The sequence below is a fragment of the Tupaia chinensis genome, unplaced genomic scaffold, assembly GCF_000334495.1.
Source record: "Tupaia chinensis unplaced genomic scaffold, TupChi_1.0 Scaffold000466_1, whole genome shotgun sequence".
Lineage (NCBI taxonomy): Eukaryota > Metazoa > Chordata > Mammalia > Scandentia > Tupaiidae > Tupaia > Tupaia belangeri.
In genome coordinates this window covers 450,507-473,948 of record NW_006159975.1, presented here as the reverse complement: position 1 = coordinate 473,948, position 23,442 = coordinate 450,507, and the positions used below count along the sequence as shown (strand labels likewise).

General features: G+C 35.8%; 1 protein-coding gene across 1 annotated transcript in view; it reads right to left on the bottom strand.

Moving 5' to 3' along the window:
- Nucleotides 1-13,919: 13,919 nt before the first annotated feature.
- Nucleotides 13,920-23,442, bottom strand: part of SEMA3A (semaphorin 3A) — a 249,793-nt gene continuing 240,270 nt past the window's right edge. The window contains exons 16-17 of the mRNA XM_006155760.2: nucleotides 19,197-19,339; nucleotides 13,920-17,630 (exon numbers count right to left, since the gene is read on the bottom strand). Of these exons, the coding sequence (XP_006155822.1) occupies nucleotides 17,175-17,630; nucleotides 19,197-19,339 (599 nt within the window). The 3' untranslated portion in view covers nucleotides 13,920-17,174. The remainder of the gene's footprint in view (nucleotides 17,631-19,196; nucleotides 19,340-23,442) is intronic.

Sequence of the window (23,442 nt, the reverse complement as noted above, 5' to 3'; positions counted from 1 at the left end):
ACTCTTTCACTGCATAGCATTGCATTACTTTTCCCAAGAACATTATTTATAAGCTAGATGTAATAATTTCTTTTTTTCTTTAAGTTTTTATTTTGCCAGAGAGTGTATGTGGTTCCCAGAAAGGGACAGTGAGAGAGGAGCTAGTGGAGAAAACACCCTCCAATGGGGTGCAATCATGACCCAATCCCTTCTCTTCCAAATGTCCATCTTATCACGATTCTGGGCATGACACATATATGTCCAGCATGCTTTTCAAGCTGCCATGAGTGTAATTTAAACCACAGTTGATCCTGTGGGATCCAGCTACTTTAGCCACTAGGCTACATGGTCAGCCTGATAAAAACCATTTCTATGTTTGAGATTTTCCATATCCTTTTTAATCTGAAACATTTTTAAAAGATGGGACCAGCAGATAGTGTAATAGTTATGTTGTTGGACTCCCACGTAGTCCAATTGTGGTTTGAGTCTTGGACCCAGTGACTTAAAACTCACACTGGGTGCATGTGTGTGCATGCCCAAAATCCCAAAAGGAGAAAAAGAGAGAAGAAACTGTGGTACAGCCTTCCCCCTGGGTGGTGATTTCTGTCTCTTTGTCTCTCCAGAGAGCATGAGTACCCTAAAGCAAAAACCCCTCACTCTCTCTCTCAACAAAAAAAAAAAAAAAAAAAGAAAAGAAAAAAAAAATACAGGAAATGTCACCTTTAAGATAGCTGAGTAGTAGAAATGCTTTCCAAGTAACATAATTCTATCATCAATCTAATCTGTATTGCTGCTGCATAAATATTACTTGAAATGCAATAGCTTTTTTTTATCAATTTCCATAACAAATATTCTCAAAAATATGTAATAAATTCTCTTTATCAATAGACTAAGTAATTTAAATCTGGTATCTGAGTGCTTTTATATATTAGTATCTAATCCCTGCTTCCAGGGTCAGTAGATCTTCTAGGCAGGAAAGCCTTCTTAGGACTCAGAGAAGAAAAAGCTTTAGTGGAACCATTGTGTCAGTGGAATCTTGAGAGGTCAACCATAAGCTGCAATGGGAAGGAGCTAAATGAATTCCCCTAATGGAGAATGAGATATAAACCCCCATGAATGTGTCACTTAAGAGCACTGTTGCTCAAACATTATTGGATTCATGAATTATCTGGGGAATGAGTTAAAATATTGACTCTGATTCCATAGGTTGTGGGGGGGTTTCATGTATCTGGGTTTCTCATAACCTCTGAGGTAATCTCAATCTTGTTAGTCCACACTTCGACAACTTGTTTTGAGTAGCCTCAACTCAGTGGATGGTTGATCAAGATTGAGATATTGATACCATATAAGACTGGAATCTCCAAAATGATGAAACAAGAAATAAATCCAAGCATTTGCACTGCCAATAAATGAGGTTGTTATTTTTGTTCCTTTTATCCTGTTGCATTCCTTGAAGAGCAATGTAATTTCTTCCCTTGCCCTTTGCAGGCCCTATTCTCTCTTTCTTCCTACCCTCAAAGTATTAAGGAACTTTTCTGCTGATAATATTCTTTCTTATTTTGGGAGGTATTCTCTTTAATTCAATTCATTAATGTTATCCATTAATTTTATGTTACTTTTTTTGTTAAAGAGATATTTGCTATAGGGTGCATGTGCTCATCAGACAGAGGCAGAACACAAGAAACCACCCCCTAAGGGGGATGGCCATGCTGTAATCCCTTCTCCTCTATTCTCCTCTTAGGATTTTGGGCACACAGGCAGACACAACCCAGTGTGAGTTTCAAGCTGCTGGGTCCGGGACTTGAACCGTGGTCAACCACATGGGAATTCAGTGCCTTAACCCTCACACCATCTGCTGGCCCCTACATATTCTATGTAATTAAGGGACTAATAAATGAAAGTTGGTTGTGCAAACTGTGTTGTGTACAGTGCAAGACCTTTAAAATATAAGACTAATTATAATCACTGAGAATCTCAGAGCCTAGAACTACTATAGATTCCCAGAGGATGTAGTACACTTAAAATGAAAGAGAAAACGTAATTTCAATTTTCTCTGAAAATTATCTTAGTACTAGCTACCATAAATATTTATACTGCTTACTGAGTTTATAACTTATTGATCTTTTAGTTATGAGCAGTATGAAATACTTGTATAGGCCTTATTCTTTTTTTCCCCTTCCAGATTGTCTAATATGTACATTGGCCTTTCCTGGGGCCCAGCCCAAATAGTCTCTTAAAGCTCCTACGAATGAAATGATTGTACTTCAAAGCCTATATTGTTGTTTCATCTCTTTATGCTGCTTTTTATCAATTTCCAAGATAGTTAAAGCTGAAAGACGACAATACTTCAAACAAAAAGCAATTATTTAAAAAAAAAATTACCAAATAATTGAAGCTGATCGGTATTCACACTTTTGGAACTTTTATCCTTTCCTACCAGACCTTGAAGTCCATCCGATTTCGCTGAGAGTTTTGTATTAGTGAACATCTGGATCATGTCATAGTTTGGACTTATTTTTGCCTAACAGTTTCTTTGTGGATTTGCCTCCCGCAACACATATGGTTTATTTCTTGTGTTTATCCATTGCTTGGCAGGGTTTTGAGGTGTCATGTCTCTTTTCATCTCTAGTTTTTAAAGGGAGTAATTTTGCATAAATTATTATCTTTCTAGGTGTGAATGATGGCAGAGTTCTTTTTCATGTGTTCTTTAGAGACTATGAGTAAATGCTTGTTCTTACATTTTCTAACTGAATTATATCTTATTACAAGAAACACGTTTTCTTCTATTCTGTATATTTTTTCAAGTTTGATTCTATGTTGGAAAGATTTTCATCAGTATTTGTGCTTGCTTAGACTGCATATGCAACCTTTTCATGTATGAAAATACTTAATGTAATATAGTTTATTTTATTTAGTCTATTTAAAAATAATCATTTCATGTTCTGGAAGATATTTAATGAAATAATGCATAGACAAATACCTCCGCTTCACTTTTCAAGCTTAAAAATTCTAATTTTGAAAAGTATATAGTATACTAAAAAACAAATTATACAAGAGATTATAAATGTACCTAATTTTATTTCTCTGTTTTATTGCATTTCATGAATACAGTGTTACTTATTTTTTGTTGTTCTTTTACAATTGAAGGCTTGGCCAACCCTGCATTGAATAAATTTATCAGCCTAATAGTATGTGCTTATTTCACCTCTCTGGGTCATATTTAGATAATTCTTGAATATTTCAGGCTTTTTCATTATCTGTATTGGTGATCAATAATCAGTGATCTTTGATATTACTATTGTAATACTTTTGGGTTACCATGTACCATACCTATACAAAACAGCAAACTTAATAAATGCCCTGTGTGTTCTGCTGCAATGCTAGACTGTTCTACATCTCTCTTCCATCTCCTTCCTAGTCTCTGAAACACAGCAATATAGAAATTAGGCAAAGAATAACTCTGAATGGCTTCTATGTGCTCAAATAAAAGGAATAGTCACATGTCTCTCCATTTAAATTAAAAGCTAGAAATGATTAGTCCAGTGAGGAAAGCATGTCAAAAGTCAAGACAGAACCAGCAGATAGTATGGAGGTTAAGGTTGCTGAACCTCACATGACTGACTGTGTGGTTTGAATCTTGGACACAAAGGCTTGAAAAACACACTGGTCACATGTGTGTGTGCTCATAATCCTGAAAAGAAAATGAAGAAGGGATTACAGCATGGCCATTCCCCTAGGGGACTATTTCTCACTTTTTCTAGCATGCTCTCTCTCTCTCTGTTGAGCATACACATCCTAATGGCAAACACCAAGAACAAAAAAAAAAAAGAAAAAAAAGAAAGAGAAAGAAAGAAAGAAAGAAAAAGAAAGAAAGAAAGAAAGAAAGAAAGAGAAAAAGAGAAAAATCCTAGATAAGCTGAAAGGTAGACCTCTTGTGACAACAATTAGTCAAATTATGAATGCAAATGAAGATACCTTGAAAGAAATTGAAAGTGCTACTCCAATAAACATGAATGTTTAGAAAGTGAAACAGATTTATTGTTGATATGAAAAAAGTGCTAGGGTCTGAGTATATCAAACCAGCAAACATATGTCCTTAAGCCAAAGCCTAACCCACAGCAAAGCCCAAATTGTATACAGGCTGAGAGAGGAGAGGGAGTTGTAGAAAAAGTTTGAAGCTAGCAGAGGCTGGTTCATATATTTAAGAAAAGACACCATCTCTGTTACACAACAGTGCAGGATGAAGAATAAGTGCTAATATAAAGCGCAGCATTACACAGAGATTTTGTCAAGATCACTGATCATGGTGACTCTACTAAACAACAGATTTTTCAATGCAGAGGAGAGAGTTCTACCTTGGAAGAAAATTTCATCTAAGATTTCCACAGTAAAGTCAATGCCTTGTTTCAAATCTTCAAATAACAGGCTAATTCTCTTGTTAGATGCTAATGCAGATAGTGAATTTAAGTTGAAGATAATACCATTCTGAAAATCCAAGAACTTGTAAGAACAATGCTAAATTTATTCTGTCTATCTCTATAAATGGAACAAGAAGTCCAGATGATAACACATTTATTTACAGCATGGTTTACTAAATATTTTAAACTGTTGAGACCTACTGCTCAGAGAAAAAGATTCCTTTCACAATATTACTTCTCATTTTCAATGTACCTCATCTCCCAAGAAATCTTTCTGATAGAGAAATACAAACATATTAATATTGATTCATACCTGCTAACACAATTTCCAATGTGAGTCAAGAAGTAATTTTGACTTTAAAGTTTTATGGTTTAATAAATACATTTCATAAGGCCACAACTGCTATAGAAAGTAATTCCTTTATGGATCTAGAGAAAGTAGGTTGAAAACAGTCTGGAGAGGATTCACCATTCTAGATGTCATTAAGTACGTTTGTGACTGACAAGATGAGGCCAAAACATCAACGTTAACAGAGGCATGGAAGTTGATTCCAACTCTCATGGATGAAGTTGAGGGATTCAAGACTTCAGTGGAGAAAATCACGGCAGATATGGTGGAAAGAATTTAAGAACTAGAATTAGAAAAATTAAAATTAGAACTAGAACCAGCCAGGTGGCATTGTGGTTGGTGCACTGGACATCCACATGGTCTATCACAGTTCAAGTCTCAAACTTGGTGACTTGTTTTCTTACTTTATTTCTCTCTCTGTTTCTCTCTAGTGAGTATATGTGCCCTGTAGCACATTTATAAAGTAATAATAATGGAGCCAGCAGATGGTGTACTGATTATGTTTCCAGACTCCCAGATGACCAACTGAAGTACGAGTTTTGGACCCAGTGGCTTGAAAATCATGGTGGCTATGTGTATATGTGTGCCCAAAATCCCAGGAAGAGAATGGAGGAGAAGGGATTGTGGCATGGCCATCCTCGTTGGGGGGTGATTTCTCACTTTCCTTCTCACTATCTCTCTGTCTCTATCTCTAGCAAGTACACATGCCATATGGCCAAAAAGAAAAAAAAAAAAAAAGAAAAAGAGGTAAATGAAATTAAATAAATAATTCCTTTTTAAAAAAGGAAGTGGAGCCTCAGGATGTGACAATTTTCATTATTAAACTTTAACAGATGAGGAAATGCCCCTTATGGAAGAACAAACACATTATTTCTTGAGGTGGAATCTATTCCTGATGAATATTCTGTGAACATTGTGGAGATGACAATAAAGTATTTAGAATGTTACATAAACTTTGTTGATAAAGCAGTAGTCAGGTTTGAGAGGATTGATTCCAAATTAAAAAACATTCTGCAATGGCTAAAATGCTATAAAAGCCATTGTGTACTACAAAGAAGTCATTTGTGAGAGGAAAAGTGGATAGGGCAAACTTTATTGTCTTATTTTAAGAAATTCCCAGTTACCCCAGCTTTCAGCAATCACTGCTTTAATCATCAGCTGTCAACACTGAGACAAGACCCTCTATCACCAACAAGATTACTACTCACTGTGGGCTCAGATAACCATTACCAGTTTTTTGCAATAAAAATCCAAGTATATATATTGTTCATTTGTTTGTGTTTAGGTATAATAGTATTGTGCACTTGTAGAATACACTATGGTGTAAACACAACTTTCATATGCACTAGCAAATCAAAAAATTGGCTCACTTTGTTGTAATATTGACTTTAATGCAGTGGTCATCAATATATCCAAGGGATACCTGTACTTAGCATGAAATAATTGAATAATTTACTTCAGAATATCTTGGGGGTGATGATAGAGACAGTAACTCAACAACCAAGAATTAACAAATGCCACAGTTGGATATTAGGACATAAGCACTTGTACCTTACTTTAATGGCATTTAGAAGATAAAAAACCTAACACTTATACTCTTTAATTGGGAGCCTCTTAGAATTTCTTTAGTAAGATTTGATGGAAAAGAGAAAGAAGTTGAAAGCTGTTTAAATAAATGGTATGATTGTTGTTATGGTTACAATTGGTATTGCTACCATTACTACTTAGGGGAAAGAGGGAAAAATCATGTGTGAGAGACTTAGACAAGAGGTGGACGGCTAGGGCTGGCTAAATAGCCCAGTGGTTGAGAGATTCAGATCCCACATGGTTCACCATACTTTTGAACCAATCCTGACAGCTTGAAGAACAAACTGGGCACATGTGAGTGTATGGCCCAAATCCTGGCAAGTGGAGAAATAGAGGAGAAGGGATTGTGGTGTGACCATACCCAACTGGGGGGTGATTTCTCTCTCTGTCTCTCTTTGGCAAGTTCAGGTGCCTATGGCATTTAAAACAAATGGAGGGCTAAATATCTAGAGAGGGTGATAGACATAATCAGGAGCACTTCCGCTGTAAATAAGAGAAACCACCTTTTTCTCATCACTGTCAGGACAGAAATCAGGAAAGTGCATAGAGATCAGTGCTGGCAGTAAGTGCTAGATGTTCATGTTAATTCTTACCCCAACAATAGGAATGAGGTCTCCATCATGAATCTTTCACAGATAAAATGACTTGATATCACCTATTTTATAGAGAACTGAGGTCCAGGGAAGTGAACATAAATAAATTAAATTGCCCAAAGGCACCACCGAATATAGTGGTTGGCTGGCTCCCAGAACCCAGCTCCTAACTGCTTTGCATGATTTGCTATTTGATTGCTTCTCCAGTCTTAGTCAAGACACTATTTCCTTCTCCCTGACTCCACCCTTTCCCTGTGTCTTCCTTCATTTTCTAAGACTCTTTTACATTCTTTTTCTTTCTTTTCATATAGTAGGGTCTCTTGAATTACATTTACAATAACTGGTTATCTTTGTAGAAACAGTAATCGTGACTCATGCTTCAATTACAACTCTATTTTGACCAGTTTTGTTGTGTGAATTGAGCAGTTATTTAACCTCCATGAATCTGTTTCTTTGTAGATACAATAGAGATTAAAAATCAACTTTTCTGGGCTTTTATACTGATTAAGGCAATACAAATAAAGCACCAAGTAAGCAGTCTATTGTAAACAGTTTTATGACCACCATTACGAATTCAGCTATGTTTGTCACAACTATTATTATTATCATATCCTTCTTATGACACAACATTTTCAGTTTTGTGTTTCTCTCTTTTGAAAGATCGTGTGTTTTCAGTATCAGAGACTTAATTTTTAGTCATCTTTAAAACCCAAGTACAAGGCCAGCAGGTGGCTGACTACAATTCACTCTTTCTCCCTCTCTCTCTCTCTCATTTCTCTCTGGTTAACACACATGTCCTTTAGAAAATTAAAAAATAATAATAAAATTAAATTTAAAACATAACCCAGGTACAGAAAGATATGCTAGTTTCCTGGTATACACTCAACACATAGATGGTCTGAGGCTTAGATGCTCACTTCTTTTTAAAGCTCATTCTTTTTATATGAGAGGAGAGAGAGAGAGAGAGAGAGAGAGAGAGAGGGAGAGAGAGAGAGAGAAGCAGGCACACTCTGCTGTTTTTCATGCCACAATCCAGACCCTCTAGCAGCTAGAATCATGGGTGTGTCCCAGACATGTTTCAGGTTGACCCAGGATCTGTACCACAGTCTTCCACATAGCTCCGACGTCACAGAGCAGTGTGCCACCATGGCTGTCTCCAGATGCCCACCTTTAAAACAACTTAACTCTAGGGACCAGCAGTTGGTGTAATGGCTACGTTGCTGGACTCCTATGTACTCGCCCATGGTTTGAGTCTCGGACCCGGTGACTTAAACTTACACTGAGCACGTGTGCTTGTGTGTCCAAGATCCCCAGAGAAGAATGGAGGAGCAGGGATTGCGGTGTGGCCATCCCCCCGGGAGGCGATTTCTTGCGTTCTGTCTTTCTGTCTCTCTCTGTCTTCCTGGTGAGCGCACACACACTATACCAAAAACCTCTCCAAAAACAAAACAAAACCAAACAACAAATTTAACTCCATTTCACCCCATTTGGCTTAGTTGATAAAACTTACACTTGAATTTCTCTTGCTACTCGACCTCTGGAAGTGTTCCTATGGGCCCCAGTCATACTGACTTCTCCATCGTACATGATCTCAGTAACATTACCATAATTAAGATGTAGAAATTAGCCTCTACCAGAAAGACATGGAAAATTGGAAGATAAGGGTAGAAACTTGAATTGTTAATTCTTCTGGAAGACAGAAATGAAAATGCAATTAAGGAAAGATACTGTGGTATTTCACATGACAGAAGTGGTCGTAATTTTTAAAGGTGAGTACAGAGTACAGGTGTCCATTTTATTTTCTTAACTGTATATAGGTGAAATTTGTCTTTACACACACACACACACACACACGTGATAAATTTCACAATATTTTTCAGGTTTAAATTTTCAAGGAGAGCAATGTCGATTAAAAATGAGTTCAATTATTTTTTTTACTAATTTTAGTTATTATCTTTCTGGCTAATAACTAGCAATGGACTGGATTCAATAAAATGAGTTGATTAAATCAATATAAAATCAAAATATTAAACAGATCATTGGAGACAGTGCTGAATTTTGAAAGACAAAATTGGAAGGAAAGATGTGCTAGAAACTGCAAGAAGTGGAAAATAATTGTGGGAATTATTATATGATTTTAAAAAGGATAAGAATCAATTCTAAGATGGCAAAATTGTAACAAAAGAACACACAATCTTCCTTTTTCTTTTTTCCTTCCTTCTTTTCTTTCTTCTTCTTGCTTTCTTGACTTCTTTCTTTCTGCTCTGAATTTAGCACAAAGTTTCAGAAGTGGCAATGAGGGAAGGCAACAAGAATGCCTTTATTCAATGAATACAAGTCCTCCAGAAAACATAGACTTGTAACAATATAGAAATATTTGTAGAGGGGCCAGCAGGTGGCATAGTGATTGGGGCACTGGACTCCCATATGGCCGACCATGGTTTGAGTCCCAAACCTGGAGGCTTGCTTTTCCACTTTCCCTTTCTCTCTCTCTGTCTCTCTCTAATCAAGTTAAACAAATAACAATGATGATAATAAATGAAATAAAATAATTCTTTAAAAAACTTTTAAAAAATAATATTTGTAGAACATTACTATATTAATCCAGTTTTCAAAATAAATTTTACTTGAGCATCACAAGGTTAAATACCATGTGATGGGGACTAGGAGATGGTGTAATGACTACATTGTTGGAGTCCCACTTAATCAACCCAAGTGTGAGTCCCAGACCTGGTGGCTTAAACTCAGGCTGGGCGCGTGTGTGTGTGTGTGCCTAAGATCCCGAGAGGAAAATGGTGGAAAAGGGATTGCAGCGTGACCATCTCCCCTGTGGGGTGATTTCTTCCTATCTGTCTCTCTGTCTCTTTCTGTTTGATGAGTGCATGCACCCTATAGCAAAACCTCTCCCCCCCCAAAAAAAAATCATGTGATGAGGGGGTGCAAAAGAGGCACAGGACCTAACCATGATGCTCTGTGAGGCTGACCCACAAGGGAAGATTTGAAGCCTGTGTCTGGAGAGTTCCCTGAGTAAAGCATGTACATGACTGTGATTTGGGACTAGGGGTGCATCATGGCCTCACGACCCCATTGGAGTTGCTGTCTCTCTCTGTCTGTCTCTCTCACTCATGAAAGAAATACATCAATACAGCTTCTTTTAAAATACCATGTGGTATGGTGGAAGTGGCACAGTAATGCAATGGGAAATGAAAACATCATCCACATGTATCTGGGAATCCTAATCTATGTTTAATACTGAATCTTGGATTTCAAAATAATCTTAGGAACAGTTCAAATACCTAATAAAGACTAGGGTCAAACTGAGGAGTCATTTAAAATTGGAAATTAGCCATACCTTGGTATCTATTCTTAAAAGAAGTTGTAGCTGCAGGTTACTTTCATTGGAAGGGTTCATTACTACTCTCCTAGAAGGAGGGGCTGGGAAACTTTGCCACCAAACGGCAGACTGGAGAGCTTAGAATTTCCACAACATGTTATCAATGCAATTTATTTAATTTTTAAACTTCCAGAAAGGGGTGGGCAGGTAGAAAGACTCCCCAGTGGGGCATGGTCACACAGTAGTCTCTTTTCCTCCATTTCTCCATCCTGTTAGGATTTTGGGCATGTGTGCGAACACACCACTTGGCATGTCTTTCAAGACACCAAAGTCAGGACTTGAACCACAGTTGGCAATGTAGGATGCAGCATCCCTTAATCACTAGCTATGATAAATATAATTTAGAATTTGGAAATTTTTTGTTATTTTTCCTTTAAAATGATGTTCTAAATTAAACCATCTAGAGATATGCACTAAGTAAAAACTATTTGTTGTGTATATTTGAGCTCAATAAATATACACATGGATGATTATAATTGCTACTGTTGATGAATGAAAATCTATATAGGAGTTTCCCTTGGCATATATTGACATAATTGATAACTGCTATATTCTAGGAAGCAACAATTTAGAACAAAGCAATTATAAAGTTGCCCTAGGTACACAGTTGGTATTAAAACACAATTTTTAAAGTTTGCTCATAGAATGCTTTCCCTGATATGTTAATAATTTTTTATAAAGATATATTTTTTACAAAATATTAATTCCATTTCTCCATATACATACCAGATATCTTCTCTGATTCTGTATAATATTTACTAGGTAACAATTTAATCCACTTCTCAATCCAAATGAAATGTAAATAATTTCAAAAGAAATGCTTTAGGATCAAAAGCAATGGAAGAAAAGAAAGCGAACAATAATTCTGAAATCGATAGATGGAAACAATGCAAATTCAATACATAGATGTACCAGATGTACCATATTAATATCTAAATTCAAGTAGAACTTAACAAATTATTGATAAGAACCTCGACTTCAGCTAATGTTACATTTATTAGAGCCTTAAAATATAGTATAAGTAAAACTAAAAGTATTTGAGGACTAATACATCTGTTCTTCTATTTTTTTTTTTCAATTGCAAGGATGCAAACTCCCTGAAAACTGAGGTTTATTAGAACAAATCCCAAGGTAGGAAAGCTGATGTTAGACACAAACATTGCCTAAAAGAGTTGAAGCCTTTCTGGAACTATCATTAAAAAAAAAAAAAAAAAGAAAAGAAATTAAGAAGTGGGCCACACAAATTATACAGATTTTAAAAAGGTATTTACTTGAGGTCTAATGCTCTAGTGAGATTTACAAAGGGAAGATGGAAGTGATGCTTCAAAATCACCCACCTTGTAATGACTTGAGCATGCTTGTGAAAACTTTTGCTTGGGTCTATAAAAATGAACACTGTATCTACAAACATAATGTTTATATTAAAAGAAATACAATATATTCTTTTGTTATATGAAGAAAAGCTTGACAGTTCAATATCATGGTGATGTGGTATTGACAGATGCAAGATGAAGTTGAGCCTCATTTTTTTAACTTCATCATTTTTTTGTCTAAAATAATAAGCATCTTTGCCCGTCAACCATGTGTGCTAACCTCACCTGCAGTATCTTTAACCTGGAACTACTCCATTAAGGTCATCCCTTGAATAAATACAGACTTGAATGTTGCTTTGACTGAAACCACCTTGCTAATTAGCAAGGCAATTACCTGAGGCCTGGGAGCCTAATACTAATGAGTGAGATTCTGCTCTTCGGAGGTGAAATCTAACAGATATTTTTCATTTTACTGAGTCGGAGGGCAGGAGAATCAATCTGGTGAATGGAGCTTCTCCCAGTCATTCATGTATAGAATTCCAAATTCAGCTGAAGTGTTGTGGGCTGTATGGAGAGGAGATTATGGCATAAACATGACTTTGACAATGGTAGTGGAACACTGTCCAGTGCTCTGACTCCACTGAGTGAAAATGAGATCGATCTTAAGAAGGAAGGTAAGGAGAGAAGGGTGGGGGGAGTAGGAGGTGGAGTGTATGACATGCGATGTGTCAGCCAGAGACGGGAATGGGGATTACAAATAGAGGACAATAAATCAAAATGGGAGAAAAAACAAATAAATGTGCCATTTTGACTCATAGTACTAGTGTGTTTTACTTTTCTCTGTGCTTTATCCATTCACAATACTTTTTTTTTTCCTTCTGAGGATAAAAAGGCATTTTTCATATCTCTCCTCCTTTCTTCTTATTTCCACTGCCCAGATTGTCCTTCTCTTTCTTCCCCTAGGCAAATCCAGCTGATATTTCAACTCACAGTTTGCATGTCACTTCTCTGAAGCACTTTATGACTTCTCCCCACAAATTAAGTCTTTTCTCTTCTTGGGTCCCATAGCACTTTTATTGTGAGTTCATGTATGGCACTTACCACCACGTAACCTGACTCTTTTCAGCAGTGATTTATCGAGCTCCTTCTTTATTTCAGGCATCATGGTAGACACTGGGAAAGAGGTAAATTAGAAACCCCATCCACAGGGAGCTCCAAGTCTAGAAAGGGAGACGAGGATGTAAACAAATCACATCACTGTGATAAAGGTGACAAGTATAGACAAGAACAGAGTGGTTTAGCTTGAACTGGTGATGAGACAATCAGGAAAGACTTGCCAGATAAGATGATGGCAGGTCATGTCACAGTTTCCTTTGTTTCTCTGTGAACTTTTCAAGAATGGGGGGGTTATGTCTCATCCATCTTCACATTCTCAACACCCCCCATGGTGTCTAGTGCATGTTAGATAGTCAAGGTCTCTTAGTAGAATTTCATTGAACACATAGGAATCTTTTCTAAAAGATGAAGAGTCTAGCAGCCCAATTTCTTCATACTCAAAATCATCTTTTTGATGATTTGGTTGATTTGGTATGTTTGCCTCTGTTGATGTGTGTCTGCATGTTCAGAATGAATAACCAAGCTATTCTGTTAGCTAGATTGATAGTGAAAATGGTCTTACCCCATGGGGTGCCATTTCTGTTGTTCCTTTCTTTCATTTAGAAGTTCTCCTAATTTACTGACATAAAATTTTTTGTTTTTTTAAAATGGACAACTATAAATAAATTGTTAGAAATCAAACAAATTAATAAGGTTTTGCAGACATTTTCAAAATGTTTTTTTTTTCTTTATGGGAACATGTATTTGCAAACATTAACATTGACTTTAAATAATTATTACAGACAAAGTTAAAATAAAAAGCATGACTGTCTTTGGCATTTGGCCAGTTTATATCTAACACATTATTATACAATAATATGAAGTTGAATCCTATCTGGTGTGTCTTTGAGACGATGAAACCTGATAAAACCTCAATAAATTGAATGCAAATTGTGTTTTGCAAATGAATTCATAGAACACAAATTTCAAAATGTTATATTAATGGCTCCATATTAATAATATGATTGCCTTTTACCTTCTGGATAGGCAATTTCAATAAAGATTTTCTGGCATCTGTAGATCCTGTATGAATCCAAACTAATTGTGATAATAACACATTATAGAATTTTATACCCATATTTCCTTTTTAGGCATCACATAAAAAAGAACAATATTTCATTTAAAGGGCATAAAAATTCACATTATCATCATAAATATAGAATCAATTTACAGATGACTACAATGAAGAAATCTGTTCGCTAATTATGTAGCAACCTGACTCTGGTTCTCAAAATTTTCTAAGCTTATGTTCCTTAACACCATATGTTACAGGGAACAGTAAAGACATCTGAATTCAAATATTTTGAAGAAATATGTATTTAGCAACTGAATACATGCTAAAAGGAATAATTTACAGCAGCAGTTTCATTACATTTTTCTCTCCAGTTTTCTAGTTCCCATCTGAAATGCAATGATAAATACAGATATGGAACATATTTACTACCTGGCAAAAAACCATGCTGATTGAATAGGCACACACTTTCTGCCCTTAAATAGTACATAAACCACCTTATCACCTGTGTGGGAGAGTCTTCCATTTTAGGATAATGTTCAACATATTGAAATGGAGTACCTATAGAGGGTTGTATTTTACACTGTTCTTACCCTTTTTTTCCTCCAAAATTATTTACATCTCTTTGCCTAACATGTATGTAGGTAGCAAAAATATTAAACACATACCATTGAAAATCACTAAATAATACATAAAAAGCATTAAGTGTGCCTTTACATGCGTTTTTATTTTACATTTGTTTTCAACTGGGCCATGATTTCTCTGCTGTGATGCATGTTTTTGGTACCTTAAGACTGCTATTACAATTTGTTTAAGGTCACATGAGTCTCAACAAGTTTCTTCTCTGATGATACATGCATATGCCAAAGTCTATAAAAACTCAATTATTAAGTGGGACATTACTTCTTTTCGTGCAAATTGCCCCCTCTTAATACACATTGGCAGAAGATTATGTCTGCAGTAAATTACTTAACTGTAAGATATATTTATAATTTTCTTCAAAACATAGACCCAATAGTTAGTAAAGACATGCCAGTAAATTTGCTTGTTTTTATTACTTTAAATTGAAGTCTAGACTTTTTTCTATTGGTATTTTATAATGCTAAGCAAAATGCATTCAGATTTTGGAAGGCATCCCTGATTTTTATCATACAATCTTTATCCCTTAAAATCCTTTATTTTTGAGAACTTATAAGAAATAAGATATTTCTGCTCTTGCAAATACATGTCTTTCAGCTGCAAATTTAAGATGAAATGCAACACTGGATTTTAGCGTAGTGAACCCACACCATGAAAATATGAAAATTAAACTTTTCAGAGTACTTTTTGTTATATTAATTATATTTCAAACACTTTTCTGTGCAGGATGTGTCTTTCAAGTAATTTCGCAATTTGGATTATTTTTTAGGATGCACTTCCAAAAGCAACACCATATTAGTCAATGGAGCTTAAAATTGAATGTAGATTATTTTTAGGCTTTTATTTGAAACAAGCGTCAACAAATTGTTTATTCAAAGAATCATTAAAACTGTAACAAGAGCTTCCATCTGTGACATATTTCAGCTGATAGGGAATAAAAATTCACTGTTGTCTGAGGTGAGAAACTAATTCTGAGTTAATTAGAATCTCCAAACAGCTAGAGTTAGAATTTCAATGTTACTTCATTAATTAGCAGTAATATGTGTTCTTTTTATTTTTGTTCATGATAAGGAGCTAGGGAGTGATTCCTGAAAAGACGAGTGTAGTGCAAAAGAACCCCTATTGTAATGCTCAAAGTCTTAAGTCTCTTAAAGTCAGTGATTCTCAACATACCATTTTAGGACAACGAAGAAGAACGTAAATACTTCACAACAAATCTTTTACCTTAATTTTTAAGTTGCTATAGGAAGCAGAGTTTTACATTTTTTTAAGTGTGAGCTGTGTCCTAGAAAACAGTTGATATAAAAGTAACCCACATTGACATGAAAAAAATGATATGTTCCTTATACAGATACTTGTATTAAACAAGGTGAGATAAGAGGCAGCTGATAGAGGTATAAACAGTTGGGGAATTTCCTTTAAGATGATTTTCTGAATATTATTGATGCTTCTCTTTAAAAAAAAAAAAGAAATGACATAGATATAATTCCTCGTGGGATCATGAGAGAGTTTTTATGTCTCAAATATCATGCAGGGATTCAAGCACAGAACCAAGAGACATTTTCTATTAACACTATATTAAAACAAGGCTCATTTTCATGAGCTATGCAGTTCCTTTTCTCTTCATTGATTCGTTAGATAGAATAAAACACATTTAACAAACTTGTTTCTTCTGTTTTTTTCTTTCTCTCTCTTTTTTTTTTTTTTTTGCTAGTTAAATGCTCTGTTTTTCTGACAACAGTATGCAGGTTGATATCAATTTGGATAATACATAAAGAAAAGAAATGAAGGTGAGAACAGCGTTCATTTGTTTGATTTTCTCAGTGAAATAAAGTATAATTTATATCTTGGTTTTAGAAATTAACTGTTAATGATGTATATATGTTACGAAAACAATATCAGCGAACCCTCTTACGGAACTGAAAGTACAATGTTGGAAAAAAAGCAGCACACAATTGGAATTTTTAAAACAAGAACTATATAGCACATAAATTGTGAGACAAAAACCTACTCTAGCTAGCTAGCTTAGAAAACAGCTAATTTTTACTGCATATTTGTCATGGTACATTTAAATTATAGTTTTAATAAAATACATCTTTAGATCAAAGCTGAAAGAAGACATCAGTAGTAGATCAGTGTATTCCATTTTTCTTTTCTGGATGATGGATGGTTTATGTTTTTTGTTTGTTTGTTTGTTTGTTTGTTTTTTGTATTTCCACAGACCATTTCATTCAGTATCATCTTACTTATTTTACTCCTCCAGTACATACAAACGTGAGTGCTGGTAGACAAAAAAATATCCTTGACTCCAACCACATTTTGGAATATTCATCAGCTTAGTAAATCCATGCAGTCTATTTTAAACTCTTAGTTCAAAAAATGGCTTGGCTGATGCATCTTTTCTTCTTTAGATGGCAATATGGCAAATGACATTTTTATTTCTCAGGCAAAGAGAAAGCAAAACCTGTACAATGAAATTTCACAGGAAACATTAAGTCTGCAAAATTGAACATCTGCATTCACCTGTGATGTCTATTAGGTGTTGGTAGTCGGAAGAAAGCCTGTTAGGAAAGTTACTCATGGACTTAATTTATAATTGGTGGAACTCAGCTGAATTTCCCACCATTGTAAACATCCACAAAATGCCATGAAAATAGTTCATGTATATTGCATTTGTTCCAGTTATTGTCTAGGCAAGTTTCTACTTGTTTTGAGGTTTCTAGAGGTAATGTAGCTCAGACACTCCTGGGTGCCCTCTCAAATTCGTGGGTCCTCCTATTTCTACCCTTCTTATTTTCCTGTAAGTGTTTCCATTTGTTACTGTTCCCTTGGGAATGCCCTGGCCGTTGCCGACGTTGTTTTCGGTCCCTTTTCCAAACTTGTTCACAAAACTCATCCATCGTGTTCAGATTAGGGTGATTAATCAGCTGCATGAAGTCTCTGTACCAGACCTTCTGGTTAGGGGTCATGCTGTTGGACATTTCTTTGGTTTTAGAGCCATCTCCATCATCGTCTTTGTGAAGAAGTTCTTCCAAGTGCTCTGTGTCAATGACTTCCAAGGTCACTTTAAGAAGGGTTTGCATGAACCCATGTTCCACAGCATGACAGAGATAATTGCCTGAATCCTTCCGCTGCAGACTACGCAGTAGAAGTCCTTGCTCTGTCCTGATGATATGTTCATCCACTCTGATCTAGAAGTGGGGAAAAAAGAAAAAGTAGATTACATAGGCATATTTGAGAGAAAGATAAGATCTGAAACCCTGTGTCAGTAAAAATGTAGATTACGTGTTGAGGCACAGCTTAATGGTTACTAAAATTTCTCGTGTAGGATAAATGCCAAAGAAGTTTTAATACCTGTCAATTGTTTCCTAAGATGCATTGGGATATACCAGTTTTCACACTGTTTTAATAGAATTTTGTATTACAATAATTAGAAATTTTCAAGGTAACTGGAAGGAAAACAATGGCACATTTTATTTTATACATTGGAAAGTAGGTATATAAACATGGGAGACTGTTAACATTAAACATACAGATTTGAACTGCAGACCCATATCAGAAAACAGTGGGGCCTTAGAGTGAAACTAAAAGATTTGAGAAAAGAAATTTAAAAAGGAATAAAAAACATGGGATTACATGTTTCATATTTATTCAATTTACTAGGTCTTAGAAGTGACATAAATCTGAGCGTATGCCCATGAATATATCTAACCTCACTTTTATTTTGCACACACTTTACTAGACTTTTATATATACCCTATTAATGTATAAAGTTAATTTGACATTTGTATCATGCTAGATTACAGTCTAAAGGCTGCTTAGATGTTAAAAGTATAATGAGAGGATTTTTACTTTTATACTGTTTGCTAAACCATCTAAACATAACATACATCACAAATCAAGTAAATTGTACCAAATATCGTGGTTTCTTTCTTTCTGTTTTTTTTTTTTTTTAACATGATCTAAAAGCTTTGAAGACTGAAAGTACTCACTGAGATCTTCTGTATACAATTCATTGCTTTTACAAAAAAATAGGTCCATTGAGAAGGAAGATCTGCCTGATGCAATATCAGTAGTTTATATCAAAGTTAAAACTGGGACCTGAGGCTGGCAAGTGGTGTGGTGTTAAGGCACAGAATTCTTACATGGCCAACTGTGGTTCTAGTCCGGGACCTGGTGGCTTGTTTTCTCACATTTTGTCTTTTGCTCTCTTTTCCTCTCTCTGTCCCTCTCTGGTGAAATAAATAAATACGTAAATAAAGCTAAATAAAATAATTTTCCAAAAAAAATATGGGTACTTGAAATCCTTCATCCTACTTTGATACTATTTTGTCTCTCCCAAGCTCTCTTCCATATTTGAGGAGGAAGTTAATGGAGAAAGGAAAATAGCAGCATTAATTGAACAAAACTAAGACTAGTAGACCAACTCGTGTTTTTTTCTTTTCTTTTTCTTGGGTACATAAATATAGATAATGCAATTACTTTCTAGATACCCACAGGAGAAATAAGGACACACCAAAATACATCCCCAAGCTGCTTTACAAACTCTTATCCTGTCACTTATTTCTCCAACTCCTAGCACAAAGCCTGTCATATAATCCACCTACAATGAATACTTGTTTCATAAATGAACGATTTACAGGTTAAGAAACAGATAAGGGTTCTCAGTACTTTTTCTTCCCCTCAAGTCAACAATCCTGGGATCACTTAACAGAGTACGTTAGACAGAAATCATCCAGCTAGCTTCATTCCTGTACCTCTTCTTTTCGTTCTTCGTTTCGCCTCTGGAATTGCCAATAGACCAGCGCTCTCTGTGACTTAGGACTGCATTCCAGGAATGTGCTACTGTTTTCTACTCCATAAATGATTCTCTCTTCAAGGCTGTGGCCATGGTGATTATCTGAACAGTGGGGAGTTGGCAGGGGGAATGAAAAGAGAAAATGTTAGAGAGGTAATCTCAACTTTCCAAAGTATTTATTTGGAAATTTAGGAGATAAAGTGTTGCCAAGTTGGAATTCATTTTCAAATTGATTGAGGATGGCAGAAATGTCAAGGGTGTAAGATGCCTACCTCAATAAACTAATCATTTAGGTATGAGTTATAGAAAGCATACACAAAGATTTGTCTAGCAGGAGATAACATTACGTGAACAAAATCAGTCATGTGTACAGCATTACTAAACATCTTTATTTGCCAGCATAAACCTCTAAAAGTAAATAATTTTCACTGCAAAACTCTGTGTTCTAACGAATGGAGCCAGTTTATACTGTACTATGCTTTAGAAGAAAAGGTTATTGGTCTGGGGTTTTGGAAACAAGAATCTGTTTCTGAGAAATTATTTTGCCTCCTCGTGTTTGTTTTTCATCTGTGAAAATTAAATCCACCAACCAATAATATTTATCTAGCATTTTACAGAAGGTAAAGTTCAGGAAGTTTATACTCCTCACCAAGACCCCCTAAATAATCCACAATTTTGTTCTAAAGATCAATTGGTATGAAATGTTTGGGGTGGCTCAGAAGAAAGATGCATAATTATAATGCAATATGGTTTCAATTGTCCTTATTTTAAAATGACACATCTTTTATTATTTTCAAAAATTAGGCTACGGAATATGGCAAGAGCATATAATAAAAGGCAGCAATAAGAAAACCTGTTTCCTGATTAAGTTTCTATTATTTTACCCTTTATGTAACCTCCTTCAATATGGTAAATGAAACACAGTTCAGATCAAAAGTACGACACAGGGAGTCTAGGTAAAACTCATTTGAGGAACAAAATTCCTTATTATCTTGTGTAATCCTGTTTCTATTATGACATCCTCTACAATCTGGAACTCATTAAATTAATTTGGAAAATAATAAATATATTTTCGCATACATAGAAATCTGACAGTGGAGACAGATGAAAAATTTTTACTCTGTACTTCAAACTCAGCTCAATTTTTAATTTAAAAAATATTTCCTCCTTTTTCTGGCTTCACTTTGACAGTTTTACTCTTGTCATAATCAGCAGAGTACTTTCGTCTGTCACAGCCAATATGATTTGCTCTCACTAGGTTTAAAGCTCTCCAAGGCTCTGCTTTCATCCCATCCCTGTACACGGCTTATGTCCATCATCTCCAACTCTCACCCTGCTACATTCGACCTCTGCCTCCATTTGCTATCTCGAGGGATGTCAAGCTCAGTGCCTGCTTCTCAATTGCCCTAGGTGTGAAACAAAACTCTTCTAATATTGGGAAGTAGCTGTCCTTTTTTATTAGATCAATCCCCTGGAAATAGTAAGTAAAAATGACCGAAATATAAAGATGCAGCAATATTTAACTGATTCCAAGTCCCCCCCTCCCCTTTTGGATCAGAGATCTATAAGCGTCGATATCTACAATGAATATGGCAGGTTTCCTTTCTCTGAAAGGAGTAGTGCATCTCGAATTGAAACAATATGGCCCATGATGCCGTGCGAGCTTGCAGGATGTCTGCTTCTCTGGATAGAGATGAAATGAATCAGTATACCTGGGAGGAGCTGGAACATCTACTGCGATAGGAATGACCCTATTTCTCATACCTCCTTTTTTCACGTAGAAATTTATGATAATAACTGACTTGTTTTAATTTATTTTTTAGTTTTTGCTATAACTTGTGCACTCATTGGACAGAGAGAGAGGAAGAAAGTAACAAAGCATACCCCCTCCCTAAGAGGTATAGCCATGTCACAATTCCTTCTCTTCCATTCTCCCCTTGGGATTTTGGGCACACTCGCACATGCACCTGGTATGATTTTCAAGCTGTGGAGTCTAGGATTGAATCGTAAAATCAGCCATGTAGGAATCTAGCCTCTTTAAACTCCACACCACCTGCTGGACTGATAATAACTGACCTTTTCCTGTGCTTGTTAGGACATCTACAGACATCAAGGTATGGGGCCAGTCAGTGGTGTGGTAGATACAGTGCCTGTATCCCACATAGCCAACTTCACAATGTGAGTCTTAGACTTGGTGGCTTGAAAAACACACCAGGTGTGTGTGTGTGTGTGTGTGTGTGTGTACCCAAAATCTTGAGAAGAAATGGAGAGATTGCATAGTGGCCATCCCCCTGGGGGTTTGCTTTCTTCCTTTTTCTTTCTTTGTCTTTCTCTCTGTCTCTCTCTGGAGAGAGCACATTCCCTTATAGAATTTTTTTTTAAAAGAAGAAGAAAAAAGAAAGAAATGTAAGGTATGAGTTATTGCTCTCAAATACTCAAGCAGAGAACTCTGTTTAAATCCTTCCATACATTAAATGACACATAGCAAAGAGAGATGAAACTTGTATATTAGGAAACAGTCTTTCAACATAAAAGTAAAATCAATGGGCATATTTTTTTAAAAACACTGTCTGAATTGTCTTCCTTCTAATAAATTTAATTGTTCTAGCTGACCCATAGAGACAGCTTTCTATTAATCTTTCTGATAGCCCTGGGAAACCTTATCAGTTTATATATACTCTTCAGTATCTTCTCTGCTAGTAGAAACCTTTTCTCTATGTACCAAAAATAAATTAATTACTTAATTGTCTTAATAGTAAATGCTTTTTTATATGTAAAAAAAAATCTTTTAAGAGTCAGCCAGTGGTGTGGTCATTAAGGTGCTGCATCTCACATGATCAACTGTGTGTTTTGAATCCTGAACCCAGTGCTTGAAAAACATGCTAGATCGGGACCAGAAGTTAGTGTAACAGCTATGTCACTGGACTGCCACGTAGTCGACCATGGTTCGAGTCCCGGACCTGGTGGCTTAAACTTACGCCAGGCGCGTGTGCGTGTGTGCCCAAGATCCCGAGAGGAGAATGGAGTAGAAGGGATTGCGGCGTGGCCATCCCTCCTGGGGGGTGATTTCTCGCTTTCTATCTCTCTGTCTCTCTCTGTCTTTCTGGCAAGTGCACGCATCCTATAGCAAAAACCTCTCAAAAAAAAAAAAAACATGCTAGATATATATGTGTGTGTGTGTGTGTGTGTGTGCCCAAAATCTTGAGGGGAGAAATGAGGAGAAGGGATTACAGCATGGCCAACCCTGCTTGGGAGTTCTTTCATTTCCCCTGCCCCATTTTGGAAAACACATGCAATCTATAGCAAAATGACAAAAACAATATATATAATAAAACTTTGTTTATTCCTTTTACATAGTAGAATCTAACATAAGACGGCACTATATCAAATAAAGATTTTTTTCTTTTTCTTTTTAATTTGCTAAAGAGTGCCAGTGCTCAATGGAAAAAGATGAAAAGAAGAATGAGAAAGCACCCACAGTCCACATGGAGGATGGTCACACCATAATCCCTTCTCTTCTTCTCCTTTTCAGATTTTCGGTATGCCCAGCATTTTTCAACCACCAGGTCTGAGACTCTAACCACTCAGTTGGCCCTATGGGATCTAGCAGCCATAACCACCATGGTACCAACTGGCTCTAGCAAAGAATTTCTATCAAGTTGTTTTTAGTTTAATACAGAAATATTGACATTCAAGCACTCTCTCGTCTGAATAAGATAAGAACCATGAATGGCCAATTTGTTTCATTGGACTGGGGCCTTTAATTTGTTTTGATAATTACTAATCTTACAGTTATCAACTAATTCAGAGTTAGCCAATATAAATCAAAATCTCAGGTGAGGAAATACTGTTGACTTAATATTTCCAAAGAAAATGGACGCTGTCATATCTAGGTATTCTCGCCAATATCTTAAAGTTCCATTCCCCCCTAAATTGATCCTATGTTTCTCCCCTTCATCCAAACAGAAAGAAAAAAATAAATAAAAAAGAGAAAGAGAAATATCTTTCAGCTAGTTACCAATGAAGCTAAAAGTCCTGTCATAGTAATCATCAATCACAGAAGTGAACAGAAGTACTGTTGTATTTCTATGAACTGAGATTCTCTGTTGTGTGTTTTATTAGGTTCTGCTGCCATTGGCAATAATTACAGTAAGTAAATTTGTAAATTTGTACCGAATACAGTTATCTCTGTTAATTATTCTGCA